The sequence below is a fragment of the Rattus norvegicus genome, chromosome 13 (assembly GCF_021556685.1).
Source record: "Rattus norvegicus strain SHRSP/BbbUtx chromosome 13, alternate assembly SHRSP_T2T, whole genome shotgun sequence".
Classification (NCBI taxonomy): domain Eukaryota; kingdom Metazoa; phylum Chordata; class Mammalia; order Rodentia; family Muridae; genus Rattus; species Rattus norvegicus.
Window position 1 is genome coordinate 89,654,045 of NC_141546.1, and position 19,840 is coordinate 89,673,884.

General features: G+C 38.3%; 1 protein-coding gene across 13 annotated transcripts in view; it reads right to left on the reverse strand.

Annotated features, from left to right (window-relative positions):
* The window catches only part of Rgs7 (regulator of G-protein signaling 7), a 433,024-nt gene that overhangs the window by 81,285 nt on the left and 331,899 nt on the right, over positions 1-19,840 (reverse strand). For all 13 annotated transcript variants that reach the window (NM_019343.2, XM_087581505.1, XM_087581504.1 and 10 more), the window contains 2 exon segments: positions 3,818-3,869; positions 7,437-7,543. In NM_019343.2, coding sequence (NP_062216.1) covers positions 3,818-3,869; positions 7,437-7,543 — 159 coding nt within the window.

Genomic DNA, 19,840 nt, shown 5'->3' on the forward strand with positions numbered 1-19,840 from the left:
AACTACTAACACCTGATTTTCTAATCAGAAAGCAGTGATAGATATTAAAAGCAAATAAATGCCCATGGATTCAGGAAGGGGACTGTAAAATAGAGTGGTAGATGATCTCTCAGAGCACTTCTAAAATGAGAACTCTTATATAATATCAGCTGATGCCACATTGAAAAATCATTATTTTTGGTAATTGGATAGATCTATTTGAAAGAATTGTAATGTGCTGAATCACGAATAAATATTTTTCAATTTTAAAAAAGTAGAATTATTTCCCTCTCCCCAGCATCTTGAAGCTCTCAACATCCCAATCCTATATATGATGAAGTTAGTAATATATTGGTATATCTCAGGCATTGTTGCCATCTACTCAATATTTGATCCACAGTTTGGAGACCTTATAGACTATCAATGTTATTTTGTTTACTTGCCTGTTTTTAGATTCTTTTAATCAGTCCATGAGTTTCCAGTCATCCCTCTCTCAGACACAAATGTTTAGACACAGTAAGCTTTCTACTAATGGTAACTGATCAGTTTTAAACCTGTTCCTTAAAGAAAACTTATTGTTTAATGCAAAGTATTGTGGCCATCAGGTGCCAGTAGGAATGCTTTGTTTTGACTGGTTCCCAATTACTAAGAAAAATACCTTAGCTCCCCTTTTTCCTTCTGTCACTTTAGCATGGTTTTGGAAAGTGGAAATTAGTCTCATATAGTTACTTAGCGCCCTCCAGTATAATCTCTCTGTGTAGGTCTGAAAGGATTCACAGCATCTTAGAGCAATCGATAGGACTTAACTGAGGCAAATGGTTTCTTTTACTCTCAGCACTCAGGGCTAAGGCAGGTGGACTGGAGTATAAGACTAAAGTCAGCTTGGGCTGTTTAGAGCGGCTCTATCCAAAACAGTAAAGTTAAAATAAAATAATGCAACCACTTCATTTGTTCCTGTTCCCTGAAGTTGTCTTAGAAAATGCAGCCTAAGTGATCCCTATACTTTAGATCTCACAGCCCAAGGATGTCATATCAGGATTATTCTTTTAAAGTGTTTTAACATTGTATTTTAAACAACTAGCAGTAAAAATAAAAAAATTTGAAACATTCAAATTGGTGGTGTAATTTATTTGCACCTAAGAATATAAGCCCTGGATAACTGAACAGCCTTTTGGTGATCTGAATAAGCCAATTACAAAATCAATCAGAATATGCACCATCAGGGAAAAGCAAATAGGATAATTTACAATTTTTGTAAACAAAGCCAGTTTACAAAGAGGCTTTGTAAACTGAGTTTTAGTAAATATTTAGGAAATAGTTCAGGACATGATCCCCTCTGATGGGGACACCAGTAAGAGTCAGTGTAAACTTAAAGACACATGATGATTGACTGCTAGGAAGCATGCTCAGTAAGTGATTTGTTATGGAGACCATGGCTTTGCCTCAGGCACTCTGTGGAAATATCAATCTCCTCAGACATGTACTGCAACTGTGAACACTCTGATAGTCATATGAAACCGACAAAGATCAGAAAAGAGAGACACCAAGAATAAATTCTCTTTATGACAGGGAACAGAGTATATGATGGCCATTTGTGTATGATGGCCAATAATGAGGGGTAAAATCACTAGTTCATTTTCATGAGAGTGGGGCAGGAACAATGGTAGTCTCCTTAGGCATATTAGTATGAACTACTCCACTAACTTTCCAAAATCTAGATCACTGTCCTCATTGAGAAGTAGCTACTTGAGACTCAGAAGTGTGACACACTTTCCTTAAAGGTATTCATTATCCTTTCTGTCATAACCATTGGAGCCAGGTCTTTCTCTGGAAGGTGTTTTCTCTACTAGAATGGCATAAGCCCTATGGTTAGGCACCTAGACATATTCTCACATTTGACAGAAAGGTCGAGCTCTCAACAACACATCAGCAGTTGTTTCTCAACTTTCTGTAAGAATTTCAATTTTTAGAACTGGTGAACGGCAGCTGAAGAAATGGGCATTTCTACTCAGGTCATGGGGCGATCTAATTTCTATGTTAATCTGACAGCATTCTACAAAGTAGCGTTTTTCCTGTTTGTATGCTTGAATACCTTCTGCCGCACTTGGCCACTCTAGGTTTACTTACTAATTTCAGGTTTCTACAGTGACCATTAGGAAGGATAATTCCAACAATTTGCCATGGATTTTCCTACGGTCTCCTGAAGATGTTTCTCCCGGGGAAGTCCAAAAGAAAGCCAAGTTACAAGTCACTGCTTTTGAGTAGTATACTCTTCTCTCTTGCTGTGATGACCAGTTTTATGCTAACTCATCACACCGGCTAGAGTCAATTTAGAGGAGGGAATCTCAATTGAGAAAATGTTTCCATAAGACTAGGGCATAGGTCAGTTTATAGGGCAATGTCTTAATTAGTAAATGATGTGGGAGGGCCCAGCCCACTGTGGTCCTCTGTGGCCTTCATATTATCTCCAGCATCTAGGCCCTCCAGCCCTATTAGAGCTGCATTGAAGACTTTCACCAATGATAAAGCAAGATACAGAAGTATAAGGAAAGTAAAGCCCATGCTCCCCAAGTTGCTTTGGACCATAATGTATCATCACAGCAGTAGAAACTCTAAGACATTTCCTGTCTCATCACCACAGGTAGTGCTTTGAGTGAGAATGGCCCCCATAGGTCCATATGATTGAATCCTTGTTTCACAATAGAACTGTTTGGGAAGGATTCAGAGGTGTGGCCTTGATGGAGGAGGTGTTCTTACTGGGGGTGGACATTGAGGTTTCAAAAGCCTCCACCAGACTCAATCCTGTTCTCTCACTCCCTGCTACCTGTGGATCAGGGAATAAGTTCTTAGTTACTGTTCTAGCACCAAGCATGCCAGTTGCCATGATGATTATAAACTAATTCTCTGAAATTGTAAATACCTACTTAAATACCTTTCATTATAAATTGCCTTGGTCATAGTATTTATTTGCAGCAATGTAACAGTGTCTAAGACACCACCACACAAATCTCCTCTTCATTCTCTTCGGTCTGTCTCAGATTTGTTACCAGTTCTTTTGTGAAATCATCCTGGGATACCACGTACCATCACCACACAAAGTCAACCTTTTATTCCTTTAAACTTCCCTACCATTTTGCACACCTTAAATTCATATAAACACGACAATTTACCAAAACTTGTTTTGTAAGATTCTACTCTCTTGTCCAGCCTATGAACTACTGAACACTTTAGATAAAACAAGGCATGTGAATGGTTTTCAATAAGCATTTGTAGACGCAGCATTTAAAATGTGTACAATCTTATTTCTGGAAAATGTCACCTATAGGAAAATGTACAAAGATGAACACTGTCTATGGATAAAATTTTTCCCTATATAACTTAGTTGAAATCTTCATTGTTTGAGCTTTGGTTATCCTAAGGTCACTAAATTTCGTTTATTAGGATTAACTTTGCTATGGTACAATTTTTGGCTTGCCAGTAGCCTTTCTATGTTTAACATAACCTTCTGGTGCAGAATCACAGGATATCTAAATAAAGGCAAGTAAAGAACTGAAGAAAAACTATGATTCTGGCTCTCTGGAAACCATTTGTCATTCTTCCTAGTTATAGGGGATGGTGTGAAAAACCAACCCAAACCATCTGAGCTTGTTTATAGATGTAGGGGACATTTTACTGTAGAAGAAGCTCCCATACATAAATTGAGTGCTATCAACATTGATGCAGAAGTAGGCTTGTGGTTTCCTCTCTCATTAATAAAAGCAATAGAATTCAAGTGCTTGTTATGCAGACACATAAACACATAAGTGGTTAAGGCGGAAACAAAGAGGATTGCACTGACCATAGTCTGTGTTTTCTGGCTCCCAACAATTTGACGGCCAAAAATAGGGTGTCTATGGGAGAGAAAAAGAAGAATCTTGGTTAGGCACATAAATATTTAGTAGACATTCTGGTTTGCAGTCTGTGTTTATCTTCAGTGGCTATCTGATAACGTATGTTTCAAACCAAGAGAAAGCTCCCAGAGGGGCATTATACAGTTCTCATTACATGTACTGACCAATTTCAAAGCCTTCAGGCCTCCCAGATGTCATCAAGGATATGAAATGGTGTTCATTTCCCAGTATATCACTAATGAACACCATGTTAAAGAATATGATTGCGTTATCCAAACAAAAGCTTTAATTTCGGCCTCAGAGAGGGCTGAGAGCAGACTATTATGTTCAGCAAGGTTTGGAATGAACCGTGTTTACATATAATGACTTCTTCCTATGCATCATATCTCATTACTGCCTTTCATAAATTCAAAAAGTTTAGCTGACAGAATCACTCCCTGGGATTTGTAAATTATCTGCAGGGATCTGTTAATTATGTAATACATTTTCAACATTATTCAACTAGATGATCTTTGACATTTCCTTAGAAAAGCATTCTTTCATAAAGACATTTATTACTGTAAACTTTTAAAAGGTATAAAGCAGAGATCAGTTTTTAAACTAATAATATCTTTGATATGATTAACAATAGCCAGAAAGAACTCTGATTCTGTAAAGTTCAGGAAATACATTGGGTGAAATACAAAAGAAAGTCTGATCTGGAATAAAAAAATTTAAGATAGTTAAAATAGTCTGTTTTGAGGGTTTTTCTAAGCCTACTAGCTAGACTTCACACTAAGATTCATGGTGACCATAGATCTGCATCAGCAACTCCATTCTCTGAAATGGGGATGATGCAAGAACTCAGAGATCGGTGGCTACAGATGCACGTGTGATGGGTTGATTATATGTATCAACTGATTATACTGATCATCTGTGTGCAATGAGCATATTTTGGGCAATTTCTGATTGTCTGATAATTTTACTCTTTAGCAGAATGACTCTCAAAGACATAGAAAGGGATGCTGTGCAGAACTGATTGGATTCTTTAGGAAGGGCTCTTTTACAACTGGGCTGACACTGCCAGAGGGTCTTGACTTACCCTCTACATCTTTGAAATTACTTCAGCCTAATAAAGAAGGCTACTAATAGTAGTTCTCTGCACATAGGAACAAAATTGCAGTAGGAATTTGGAAGAAAAAAAGATTGAACCCCTAGGTTAAGAGGGATGGGAAGACATATATAGAACACTTTCATCCTCTCTAATCTCACTTAACTCTGTGGGAGAGAGAACTTCGAAGATTTGATTTCTTAGAAATTTAATTGGTCCAGGATTCCAGTAAAGAATGAAGTAGCCAAAGACTGCTTTCAAGAATGTCTTCATTTTTGCAAAACCTCTCCAAGGGAGCATAGACGTTTTGGTGTTGCTTCCTTCCTTCCTTCCTTCCTCCCTCCTTTACTTCCTTCCTTCCTTCCTTCCTTTCTTTCTTTCTTTCTTTCTTTCTTTCTTTCTTTCTTTCTCTGTGTGTGTATGTGTGTGTGTGTCTGTGTGTGCCCACATGCACACATGTGCATCTATAAGCCTAGTGATGAATTGGCTTTAGATTATATTATTCTAGACATCTGATCAGATAGACATTTTTTGTTCTTGTCTCTACTCTTAAATTACTCTTTATTCTCTTGCTGTGTATTCAGTGGGAATCTTACAAGTATAATAACAGAATTTTATCTCTAGAAATTACAAGGAAATGCCATAAAATCAACATTTTCCATTAATATTGGAAAATTTTTCCCAGGAAAAAATTTTTGACTTATAATAAGAAACTATAAGAGAATAGCAAGCCGTTACAGTTTGTTATCTATTACCTATGCCTGTGGTCATTCTAGACTTTAAGACAATTTAATGCATGTGTGTCTCTTTTCTAGAGCTAACCACCTTTGCTTCTACAGAACTAACTCCAGTTCCTGGTCATTACTCACCACCCTTCAGCTGCATAGTACACCAACTCTATGAGACAGATGTGAGATTGGCCTAGGGAATCATGTCAGGTCTCACTTCCAGTTAGCAAAGAGAGAGTGACTACATAATTTAAAGTTTACAGTAAACCTAAGAAATAAATCCCACATTTTTAAAATGTACTAAGACTATTACAAACATTTTTTGGCTCAATAAAATTAAGCTCTGGTTCTGGTTCTGTTTATCTCAAATATATGTCCTATATTTTCTTTATTTTCTTAATGATGTTTGGAATCTACATGGTCTACTGGAGGCATTAAGAACTTAACCCATTGTTTTTAAATTGCTTCAAAGGAGGTCAATTTCAACTCAAGACATTTCTGTTGCTTTGAACTAACATAAAAATTGATAAAACACTGGGAACCCTCATGTACTTTTTCTTATCAGTGCTGTTCAGTGACTAACACATGCTAGACTTTACACATAGATATTTAGTTCCCACTGACTGTTGTTGATTCCTTTAGACTTGTTATAGGAATCACTAATAAACAGATTTGATAACCTGTCATATTTAGATCTTACTTCAAAGGTAGATAGACTTTCAAAATATGAAACATGGTAATCATGTATTAATAATAACATGTATTAATAATATAATTTTAATAGAGTTGCATAAGATACATCTACTAGCACATTGAACTTGATAACCTCTGCCTAAATTTTGTAGTCATGTGACAAATATGCCCCTTCCTCCCATCCTTTCACTTGACCCTAAAACTCTTTAAAATTCCCTTCCTTCTCTGGATGTGCAGTGGTGCACTGTAACCTTCGTTCATGACTTATGAACATGATTAAAACATTCAAACAAATTTTGTTCTGAGAAGATTGAGAACAGAGAAATGGGTTTTAAATTGTGGCTAATTCAATACATTATCACAAACCTAAGGCTATGTCTGAACTCTTTTGTTTCATGGGAAAAAATTAAATTAGATAATGATGAAAAATTTTTTGGTTTTGTACATCAGAGTTTTTATTTATCATGTTGATGAACATAATTTTTATTTTGTAATCATAAAACAATCATTCCTTCAGAATTTTGAGAATTTGTTAGTCTACTTGTAGCTTCTATGAGAAAAAACTTTTCTAAAAATTAGAACTGTATAAAAATGTAATCCTATAATACTAAATACTTTCTCTCCAAAAAAGAAGAGTTAGACACATCTAGACAATTGACTTGCCAATTAGTAATATTACATAGTCAGGGAGTTTGCTGGGATAGAAGTTGGTAATGGATCAGATGTGGGAGTATAAGTTTAGTCAGATTTCTCAACTTTCTACTTGTTAGATGGAATTTACAACTGATGTCTTCCTTATTCCCCTTGATTCCAGAAAGTCACTTTCCACATTTTCCTTAAGGTTTCCTATGTTAGACTATAACTCCAATCTTTACACAATTCAGTCTCCAGTTTCCCATTGGTATCTGACAATCGATTCTGATGCTTTCACACGAACATTATTTACTCTCTAAGTAGCTTAAGAAAACTATGTCATAGTTAAAGTTCTGTAAACACATAGGAACAAAGCTCAGGCATTCTAATTTACTGTGAAAGAACATCTGTGTCTCCACTTACTTGAAACCGGTAGAAGGTGCCATCATCCTTGAGTGTGAGGACATGATCTGAGATGGGAAAGAAGTAGCCATGGGCAGCCATTAGCGTTCCCAAATGGAGAGCCTCCACTGTTCCAAGAAAGCAAATGAAAACAGCACTTGAAAGCCCCTTACGTTCACTGCAATTTATCGTTGTTGTTGATTGCAAATGAGTAACATTTGTCTGCTTCTCTTTCAGCACATTCTTGTATCACATTTTTGTTATCTTCCTGATCAAGTCCCTGTTAAAGAGTAATCTTTCTCTAAAAGCTGTGTACATGTCTGTGTGTGTATGTCTCTGTGTGCATGTCTGTGTCTGTGTCTCTGTGTGTATATCTTTCTCTGTGTATATGTCTGTGAGTATGTCTGTGTGTGTATCTATGTGTGTGTATGATTATGTATATATAATCTCCCATTTCCAAGGCTAGATCTTCCTGTTGAATATCTATATGTTCTAGTTAAAATTCTAGAGCTCACATGGACATAGAAAAAACCAAAAATATTAGAGACCTTTACTATAGCATGTTACATAAGTTCTTGGTGCTTCCTACATTTGTCATTTATGTCTTTAGATAATCAACACACCTTGTGGGGTCGTCATTTGAAAGTTATATACCAATTTTGCAGTAGCGTCAGACCAGTACCCATGCTCAGTAGCTACAGGATATATGGGATCATTATGCTTTTTAGCTCATACATTGGATAATTTTTACAACTTTTCATGGTACTTTCCTGGTGCTCTATTTCTCTAGAGTGGCCTCCATCAAGGCTGTTTAAGGAAGGCTGGCTCTTCTACATGATGACAGTCCTTCCTATACTCCCACTTTATTTTGGGGTTGGCCATCAAATACAAAATGTAAGAGGACCTTTGAGGACAGCTGGGCAGAAGCAATGACCTGGAGCCTATAGCTTTGGTCAAGTTCAGAGTCCTTGCATGCCTCTGGTAACGGGTCCTGAGTTGTGAAATTTAAGAGAATTCACTTATCTTCTTACAGACATTTCTAGTCTTTGGTCTTAGAGTCTGTGTGCTGGAAGAAATCATGATATAATTTAGTAAATAGAAAGCCTATCTCTTACATTGAAAAGGGCAAATATACTAGATACACAGTGGTACACTACAGGTAAGGAAGGCAAACAGAAAGAAGTGTTGGAAGCTTATGAGTGTGTGATAGGAGCAGAATGGGTACATGATAGGTGCCTGAGGGAGTATGATGGTAGTGTGATGGGGGTGTGATGGGGGCATGATGCGGGTGTGATGGCGGCAATGATAGGAGCATGATGGGAGCATGATGGGAACATGATGGGCCATGATAGCATGATAGGAGCATGATGGGTGCATGATGAGAGTGTGATGAGGATATGATGCGAGTGTGACATGTGCATGAGCAAAGATCAAGTGTTCATTAGTGTGTGGTTTTATTTATGGATCTTTGATTCTATTCCTTTGATCAACCTGTCTGTCTCTGTACCACTATCACGATGTTATTATCACTATTGTTCTATTGTAGTATAGCTTGAGGTCAGGGATGTGTGATTTCCCCAGAAGTTAGTTCATTGTTAAGAATTGTTTTTGCCACACATGGTATGTACTCATTGATAAGTGGATAATAGCCCAAATGCTCGAATTACCCAAGATGCACAGACCACAAGAAACTCAAGAAGGATGGCCAAAATGCGGATGCTTCACTCCTTCTTTAAAAGGGGAACAAAAATACCAATAGGAGGGGATAGGGAGATAAAGTTTAGAACAGAGACTGAAGGAACGCCCATTCAGAGCCTGCCCCACATGTGGCCCAAACAAATACAGCCACCAATCTAGATAAGATGGATGAAGCTAAGAAGTGCAGGCTGACAGGAACCGGATGTACATCTCTCCTGAAAGACACAGCCAGAATACGTCAAATACATAGGCGAATGTCAGCAGCAAACCACTGAACTGAGAATGGGACCCCCATTGAAGGAATCAGAGAAAGGACTGAAAGAGCTGAAGGGGCTTGCAACCCCATAAGAACAACAATGTCAACCAACCAGAGCTTCCAGAGACTAAGCCACTACCCAAAGACTGTACTGACCCTAGGCTCCAAATTCATAGGTAGCAATGAATAGCCTAGTAGGGGCACTAGTGGAAGGGGAAGCCCTTGGTCCTGCCAAGGAGGCTGGACCCCCATGTACTGGATTCTTGGTGTGGCAGTAATAGGGGGTGGATGGGGAGGGGAACAGTCTTATAGAAGGGGAAGGGGAGGTGTTAGGGGGATGATGGCCTGGAAACCGGGAAAGGGAGTAACATTTGAAATTTAAATAAGAAATACCCAATTTAATAAAAATGGAAGAAAACAATAAAAAGAGAAAACGTGAGAACAATATCCAGACCATACTCAGAGTAAGAATTATTCAAGTTATCCTTTTAATTAAAGTGTGTCTCATCTCATTAGCAAAAAAAAAAAAGAATTGTTTTCTTTTGCTACACTGGGTTTTTTGTTTTGCTCTTTGAAGAATTGTGTTGGAATTTTGATGGGGATTGCACTGAATCTGTAGATTGCTTTTGGCAGGATGATGATTTTTCCTATGCTAGTTCTCCCACTCCTTGAACATGGGGGATATCTTTATTTCCTGAGGTCTTCTTTTATTTCTTTCTTGAGAAACTTGAAGTTCTTTTTTTTTTCTTTTTTTCAGAGCTGGGGACCGAACCCAGGGCCTTGCGCTTGCTAGGCAAGTGCTCTACCACTGAGCTAAATCCCCAACCCCTGAAGTTCTTGTCATACATATCTTTCACTTGTTTGGTTAGAGTTGCTTCAAGAAGTGTATATTATTTGTGACTATTGTAAAGGATGTTGTTTCCCTAATTTCTTTCTCAGCCCATGTATCTTTTGTATAAAGGAAGGCTACCCATTTGTCTGAGTTAATTGTACATCCAGTCAGAAGTCTTCTGGTACAATACTATTCAGCTATTAAGAACAAGGACATCGTGAGTTTTGCAGAGAAATGGATAGAACTAGAAAATATCATTCTGAATGAGGTAACTCGACCCAAAAGGACATGCATGGTGTGTACTCACTAGTACGTGGATATTAGTCAAACGTGTACAGAATACCAGGAATCCATAGAACTCATGAAGGTTAAGAAGCCGAAGGGCCCAAGTGAGGATGCATCAATTCTACTTGGGAGGGAGAAGAAAGTAATCATGGTGGCAGAATGAGGGAGAGACTTAGGTGGGAGAGGGAACAGTGAGGGAAAAATGGAAACATGATCACGTGTTGGGAGGGGGAGCAGGAGTGAAGCCATAAGTGCCAGCAGAAAGAATGGAATCAGGCAACCTCGGGAGGTTAGAGGTGAGAGGACCCTCTAGAATGTACCAGAGACCTGGGAAGTGAGAGACTTTCAGGATTAAAGGGGAGATACTTTAGATGATATGCCCAATAGCTTCAAGGCCTGATCCTTTTACTAATGCTAGTGTGCTTACACACAGGAGCCTAGCACGGTTTCCCTTTGAGAGGCCCAACAAGCAGCTGAAAGAGTCAGATGCAGATACTTACACCCATTCAGAGATCTGAAGTCAGGGATCCTGTCGGTGGATTAGGGGAAGGCTAGAAGAAGCTGAGGAGTAGTGTGGCCCCATAGAAAGACCAGCAGTCTCAACTAAGATCCCTCAGACACTGAGCCAGCAACAAGACAGCATACACTAGATGATATGAGGGCCCTGGCACATATACAGCAGAGGACTGCCTGGTCTGGCCTTAGTGAGAGAAGATGCCCTTAACCCTTTAGAAATTTGAGGCCCCAAGGAGTAGGGAAGTCCGGTGGGGTGGGTTTTGGGGGTAGGGACATCCTCTTGGAGACTGGAGAGGACTCTGATGAAGAATTGTCGGAGGACGGACTGGGAGGAGTATAATGACTAGACTGTAAAAAATATATATAAAGAATTAAAAAAAGAACTACACACAGCTAAAGGATGGTTGGAGCAGAAGAAATATTCTTCCCTGGAAAACACACATCAACTGGCCCACCTGAAACATATACAAGCAATATGATATGGACTGAGCAGGTTGAATTTATATATTTAAGAATACACACACACACACACACACACACACACACACACACACAGAGAGAGAGAGAGAGAGAGAGAGAGAGAGAATATACACATGCACAACAATGAATGAATAAGAGGTCATGAATTTGAAATAGAGCAAGGAGGGACATATGGGAGGGTTTGAAGGGAGAAAGAGAAGGGTGGAGATGATTTATATTACAGACACAAAAATAAATATTTAAAAGGAACACTTCAGGCTGAACAGAAGGGGCATCACTTGGAACTCAGATCTTCAGGAAGAAATCATGATAAAATATAGTAAATATAAAGCCTATCTCCTCTTACATTTAAGAAGACAAATATACTAGACACAGAGTGGTACACTGCAGGTAACAAAGGAAGACAGAAAGAAGTGTTGGAAGCTTATGGGAGTGTGATAGGAGCGTGATGTGAGCATGATGGGAGTATTATGTGAGTATGAAAGGAGTGTGTTGGGAGTATGATAGGAGCATGATGGGAGTGTAATGGGTCCATGATAGGAGTGTGGTGGAAGTGTCATGGGTGCCTGATGGAGGCATGATGGAGGCATGATGGGAGCATGATGGGAGTGCGATGGGTGCGTGATGGGAGCATGATGCATGTGTGATGGGAGTATGGTGGGAGCGTGATGGGTACATGTTGAGAGTGTGATGTTAGCATGAATGAAGCGTGTTGGAAGTGTGATGGGTGTGTGATAGGAGCACGAGGAGCCTGATCGGAAAAAAAAAAAGGTAATCTTAAATGTTGGTATCATGGAGTCTTTGTGTCTTGGCCCCTCTCCTTACCAGGTATGTGTTTTTTGTCATGTCTATGATCTCAGGTGCTAATATCTTCCAAAAAGAGTTATAAAGTTCAAAATTGCTTTAGAATAAAAGAGATAAAGCTAGGAACAAATTTTCTGGAGTGATCGCAAATGCTGAGTCCTCAGTGCTCTATGATGTCGGTCAAATGAGCCCAATGCTGTCCATGTGTTTGTATATGTTAAATCACTCATTCTGGGAATTAGGAATTGGGTTCCCTATTTTAAAGACTATTTATTTTGTAATCTCTGGTTCTTCAAGACAGAAACTTTCAATTTATATAAGTTTTCTCAAAATATACCATTCTAGGTTTGTAATTATTTGTAGCGTTTTTCTATAAGTTTTGTTTTGATATTTTTGGGGATCTCTTAGGTTCAAGATTTTATTTTATTATTCTTTAATGTGAACCAGATAATATTTAAATGCAATTCAGAATAATTGCACTGTCCTAACTCATCATTTATCATGATTATTTTAAGTGTACCTCTGTCTAAGTTTTGATTTGTAATTCTCATATGAATTAGGACTTTTTATTGGCTGAATTATACCATTTAGCTGACAAGATATTGATTCACTAATATTAAGATTATTAGTCACTATCACCACTTAAAAATATTAAAGTAATATAGAAGGCATAAACCTTTCTTAATACTCTTAGTAATAAAGATGCTTCTAGCCAAATATATCAGAATTTTCGGGAAGCTGGACTCGGAGATGAGTGAGCCGTGAAACACACAAGGTCATTCAGAATACAGATCCACTTAGCTCAATAGCAGCTTCTTGGCTACATAAACATTGTGAGGCAAGCAATTCATCAGCGGTCTCAGGCATGTACTCCGTGTATAAAACACGGGGACCTTGAAGATAGAAATGACAGGTTATATCTCTCCATCCCTTCTTTCCTGATGTGGTACTCACATTTTCTTTATATGCGCTTCCCTTAATAATCCTTATCACATCATTCTAGGTATCAAAGATCCTCAGTGAATGAATGTTTGCTGAATAATGGCACAGTGAAGAAAATTCTCACAAGTTTCACTGTGCGCCCAACTCTTTTCCTATCATACATATAAAGGACATTTATTCGTATTACTATTGTGTGGAATTACTATGGTTCGGTTAATGAACACCTGTACTAATTATTTTTAATCTACGAGGTAACTAAGAAGATATGGCTTTTCTGGAGTAGGCTTTTGTGTAAAATGTCTGTTAGCTATATACCTCAAGTCTAGCATATTTTGAGTAGAAGAGAATATGCAAGTCAATAATAAGTCAAATCCACAAAGTACAAGTTGAAGGACTGCCATTGTTTATGTCTCGCTGGCAGAGAAAGGCATAAGAAATTAAAACCTGGCATTTTGTCACAAAATAGAAGTGGAAGAGATGATTTCAGCAGAGAAGCCCAGGGAAGATAAAAACAAAAGTGATCATGGATGTGGACTTAAAGTATAATTTACAACACTTCGAAACAAATGTATAAATCTCTATGCTATCATTATTTGGCAATGGCCTGACAACATGAAAACTTTGTTTTAATTTCCAAATCAATATGGAGAAAGCAACATGTATTTGTGAAGATTGAAGTGGATTATTATAAAGCACATAATATAGCACCTGGCACATGCTGCTTTTTTTCTCACAGGAACTATAGATCAGATCAGTCCTGGGTTTGTGGTATTATAGAGGGTTTTTTTTTCTTGGTAAAGTCACATCTATCAGATAGATCATTGAGAGTATCTTTGCATAGAATGGTATCTGGTGAATTTCTTTTTTGTGTAGTTTCTCAGATCACAAAATTATCAAACAATGGCTGAAGTACCCCCCCCCTTCTCCTTTTTTTCTTCCTTCCTCCCCTTACTGTCATCATCTGAATCCCTGCCCTGGTCCCACTTGTGTTCCATTGCCCCTTTCCCCTCTTCACTTCTGAATCCTAGTTGCTGTTTGTGTCCTCCAAACTTTTGAGTCTGCAGAGTCTATATTTTTGTGGCTATCAGGTCAAAGAAAGCATTTCTGTGAGTCCAGCTAGACCAGTGTGGAGCTCATAGTTGTTGATGTAGTTAGCACCTCCTGGGTCTTTGGTGGAAAAACTTTTGGAGGAAGAGGATGGGGAGTTGCTTGGTCTAGAAATTTATTTTGATTCTAAATCCATTTAGGCTCGTTCTCTAGAGGAAGTCTGAATCCCAATGCTCAAATGCCTTATCATGTAATTCCCATGACCTATAAGCCAAAGAGAGCAGAGTAAAGTGCAAGAGAACTATGGGTGAAGAAATTAAAAGAGTATGCCAGGTGAGCCTTGAAGAGGTTGAAATGTTACATAAATCCTATGGAGAGAGTATGTAGAGCTCAAGTTTGTTCTGGCATTTGTTTTTAAAAGAGATATCAGGTGATATCCATCAAATTAGAGTCATGACTCATGCCTCAAAGCATGTGGCTCAAAGCATTAAACTTCTGAGCCAGTATTCTACTCACAGCAGAATCATTACTGTGGCCAACATGGGAGACGAACAACTATATCCCTCCCCATCTCATGTACGTGGCAGCTCTTAAGTGGAGATACAGACTCACGTACCCAAACAGTCAAGGGCCCAAGGAACTATCCTGCTGCTAATTCAGAGCTTCTCAATCTTTCTAAGTCTACGGCCCTTTAATACAGTTCCTCATGTTTTGGTGACCCCCAACCATAAAGTTATTTTCACTGCTACTTCATCACTATAATTTTGCTCTTGTTGTGAATTGTAATGTAAATATCTGATATGCAAGGATATCTGATATGTGACTGACCCTATGGGTTGTGATCCACAGGTTGAGAACTGCTGTCATAATTGTGTATAACATTATTGTTGGAAATTTAGTCTCAGAGTCAGAGTTGTCTGCTTTCAAAGATCAGTTAGACCATTTACAGGATTTAAATAATAAATTTATTTATTTATCCAAGTTTGTTGGCTTCAATGATCTCATCTGTAAAATGACATCATGATGATATCCACACTATAGGATGCTAGTTACTACAAAGAATGCTCTGTATATACTTGTATTCAGTCATTAGCTATATTGGAAAGCCATATTGAAAAATGGTTCAAAAGATGAAGTTGGTAGATTGGTGGAAGGGATAAAGGAGAGAAATTTGCAGTCCACCAGTGGCCTACAAGGACCTCAGTTTGGTTCAATGACAGAGTCATATCAGACTATTGGGAACCTGGTTGTCATTGTCCTTCAGTTTCTGACTAGGGAACTGAGAAGACCTAATCCAGTGGGAAGACACTCAGTGTCTCAGGTTGAAAAGGCTGAAACAGGAAGTTCCCGTCCTTCAGAGTTCTAACTATAGCCCTGCAGGCCTCTTGCAACACGGCATTTGCACATGTCTTCCTGTGACTGCACATCACCCGAGACCCTCATCCAGCTTTCTTCAGATGGATCTGGAGATAATTTGGATTATTAACCTGCCTACACCTTGTAATATTTTTAGCCTATGTTTAAATGGGAAGCAAACATTTTTCTCAGATGGTTTCACAGTACTTTATTCCTTAGAAGTATTTTTAGATTGGACAGTGAGCACACTTTAAATTCTTCATAAAACACATAATGGCAAAGGGTAAAAATTAGGTAATACAAGTAAACAGTTCAAGGCCAACCTGGTCTCCATAATTAGAGCTTACTTTAAAATGAAAAAAAAATAGCCATTGTGATGCAACTTGGGTAAAGGCTGCCAGAGAAACACCCCAGGGGCATGAAGCCCTTGATGTAGAGTTAATTTTTGGTCCCTGTCCATTCAAAAATATTTTATGGTTGACATGTTTTTTATAACCACCTCTCCATTCAGTTACATGACCCGATATGAGGTAATGACCTACATTTTAAGAGCTGATGCCCTGAAATTTTTCTCCCCTTTTCATTCTTACTCTTTGTGTTCAATTTCTTTCCCAGGCTACTCTTGACAAAGTGATCTCCTAGTGTCTTAGGTATTCTTTGATTTTGCAATATTAAGGCATACTGGGCATATAGTTTATCCCATCCCTGAACCACCAGATCCTTCTTTTATGTGCTTTGGTAATGATTCATCTGTGCTTTATTAATGTATAAATCTCCATCTATCTACCTCTACTTTCATCCATTTGCTTCACCTAGCAAATACTTCACTGTCTGTCTGCTTTAGGGTCTTGACGTTGACTCATGACAGGAGTGATTGTGGCATTCTTTCTGCCTTTTCCTAGAAGAGATTTGCAGTGCAGTGAAATGCAGTTTGTTTTAGGAAGCAAATGGTGACTTCTTATTTCACCTGAGACATCAGAGAGGTTCAGAGCAGTCAGCCACATCTTTGTAACCAGAAAAACCCAATCAAGCAGAAAATCAATTCCTTTGCATGGATCAGAAACTTAAGGCTATGGAGCCAATTCCTCCTAACACACACAGAGGCTTCATCAGAGACACTGCCAAGAGCTGGTCATTTGGAGCAGGAAGTTTTGGATCCATAAACTGGGAGGGATGTAGCAGAACACAGGGAAGATAAAGGTTCTTAGAGGCATCACTATTGACATATGTGAGGAAAACGATGGCAGAGAAAGATGGAAATCAGACGTCAAACCACTGGAGAATGTGGGGATGTGCAAATTACCTACAAAAGATAAAGACTCCCATAGCCCAGGGCTTTTCAGCTTCAAACATAATTTAGAGTTCTCTGGCCCATTCCTAATTCAGGAATGCCTTTCCATTTTTTTAATCAGTTGTCCTTGTTTCTATCACTATTATTGTGTCCAATTTTTGCCTTCATAGGGAGAACTTTCAGGACTCTCACCAGACGTTCAAGGATGAACTCCCAGAAAATCAACACTCTGGAAGGAGCAATGAGAAAGAAATATTTGCCTGTTTGTTTGCTTTTGGTTTTGGTTTATTTAAGATGGGGTCTCTCTATGGAGAATTTGATATCTTGGAACTCTCTATGTAGAACAGGCTGGCCTCAAACTCACAGAAATTTGTCTCCCTCTGCCCACCAAGTGTTAGAATTAAAGGTACATGCCACCACACCTGACTGAAATACGTTTTTTTCTTTTCTCTTTTTGTTAAGATCATAATTGTTGTAAAATATGTTCAGTCTTCAGCACAACAAAGCGTTCAGTCCAGGAGAAAATACTGTAATCTTTGTTACTCAATGAGTAGAAAGACACATTGGCTATAAGCTTACAAACTCTAATGGACTTGTTGTCTCAGGGAAGTAGGGAAAGAAAAACAAACAGCAAGACAGTTTAGGAATATTGTATGGCCAACATAGGAAGACTAAGATAGAGAAACAATGCATAATTCTTCTGGAAAGACAAGATCATTACTACTCTAAGAGACAGCCCAGGACAATGGAAGATTTAACTAGAAGATCACGGACAGACACTGTTTATAACCAGCACCTATCACAGCACTTCTATAACAGCACCTCTGCTCTGGTTTGCAATGGATTATTGATCAAAAATATAAAAGGAAGATTGTCTGAGGCTGAGTAGTTAGAGAAGTCCAAAGTCAAGCAGACATATGAAAAGCAGAGTTTTTAAGGATTTAGGAAACTCTACTATCTTTATCTAAAGCAGCATTCAAAATGGGGTAATTATAAAGCAGACTACCATAACCCTCCACGTTGAAGGCCTCACTTCTAAGACAAGATACAAGATGGACAATTTTAAGTGAAAAAAATCACAAAGCATGTGATTTTTTTTTCTTTTTTTCGGAGCTGGGCACTGAACCCAGGGCCTTGCGCTTGCTAGGCAAACGCTCTACCACTGAGTTAAATCCCCAGCCCCCTAAGCATGTGATTTTTAATTAGAATCTCTAGTGAGAATAAAGCAATACACGCAAATAGAGGAATAGAGTAAGCAGCGGGTTCTGTAAAACATACTCTAAGAAGGAATCAAGATGAAATGGCCTGGATAAAAATCACTGCAACAAAAAATGACCAGCATCTCACTGGACTCATTAGTAGATGGTACAAGCAGAAGAGAGTTTGGGAGCTTGAAGCCAAGTCATCAGAGACTTTCCATACTGAAATTCAAGGAGAGAAAAATAATGAAAGGGAAAACATAAAATGGTGAACCTAAGGGTTTATGGATAGTAACAAAAGTTGTAGCATACCTCGATAAAATATCAGGAAGGCTGAAAAGGTGGTTTGGAGAAAGAAATATAAAAATTGCTAAGAACTTCCTAAAATACATGATGTAAACCAAATCTCAGGTCACCAAAGCTCCTAGAATACCCCAAACTAAATGATCTTCAATGTCCAATGACAATACCCTTCAGCAGTTGAAAAGGGAATACTTCTTCCAATGAACAATGGAGACAACTCATTGTTCTCTTTGTCCAAATACTCTTCAAAGACATTACTGGGAGATCGGATCTTCAGGAGGCATTTAGTCCACAAGGGTTCCACAAGTGTGAATGAGCTAATGTCATTATTCCTCCTTCTATGGGGCAAGGTAGCAGAAAGACTCTGTCCATACCCAGCCACTGAGTCTTAGAACTTTAAATCATTAAACTTTCATTTGCTCAGTTCATGGAACTCTGTAATATAACTACACAAAATGAACTAAGACAGCCTATCTTCTCAAAATTATGAAAATGAGTCGTACGGGGAGAAACATAAGAATTATGGATCAGAAACATGTATACTTAGAGAAATGGAAAATATCAGGGAAAGAAAAAAGTAAAGGTTAAAAACAATATTTATGTAGTTATTCTTAACTTATCTAAAGTATAACAGTTAAGAGTTCTAACAGTTGAAACTGTGTAAGAGCAGTGGTTCTCAACCTTAGGGTTGCCATCTCTTTTCACAGAATCACATAAGATCACTGGAAAAAACATATTTACAACATGCTTTATAACTAGCAAAATTATAGATTTGAAATAGCAATGAAAATAATTTTATGGCTGGTGGTCAGCATAGTGTGGGAAACTGTAATAAGGGTCACAGTATTAGGAAGGTTGAGAACCAATGTGTTAGAATATTAGAAAATATCAATAAATGAAATGGAAGGAATGAACTAGGAGTACCCTGGCATGAGGTCTGTAAAATATTTGAGAAGCAAGATAGTTTGATGGGACAATGTCATGTGAAGATTGAAGTAGATTAGGTAAGATCTATGCTACAAACCTCAGAACATGCAAGCAATGTGAAAAGGATACATGTAATTGGTGGGCAGGAGATAAAATGCAATCATTTAAATGACTGAATTGAAAAGAAAAGGGCAAGAAAAGAGAAGGGAGAGTCACACGAGCAATGTTTGCAGATATTAACCTCCTTCTATCAATAATCACCTTGAATATAAGTGGCCTGAAGACAGTGACTCAAGGAAAGGCCACCAAAAATTCCAAACAACATCCAAAGATAGAACTATACTAGAAGGAAACTATTTAGATCTCTTTTTTCCTCTTCTCTTCTCTTCCCTCCCCTCCTCTCCCCTTCTCCTTCTCTTCTTCCTCCTTCCTTTTCTCCTCCTCTTCCATCCCCCCTCTTCCTCTCCCTTCCTTTCTTTTATCACACTT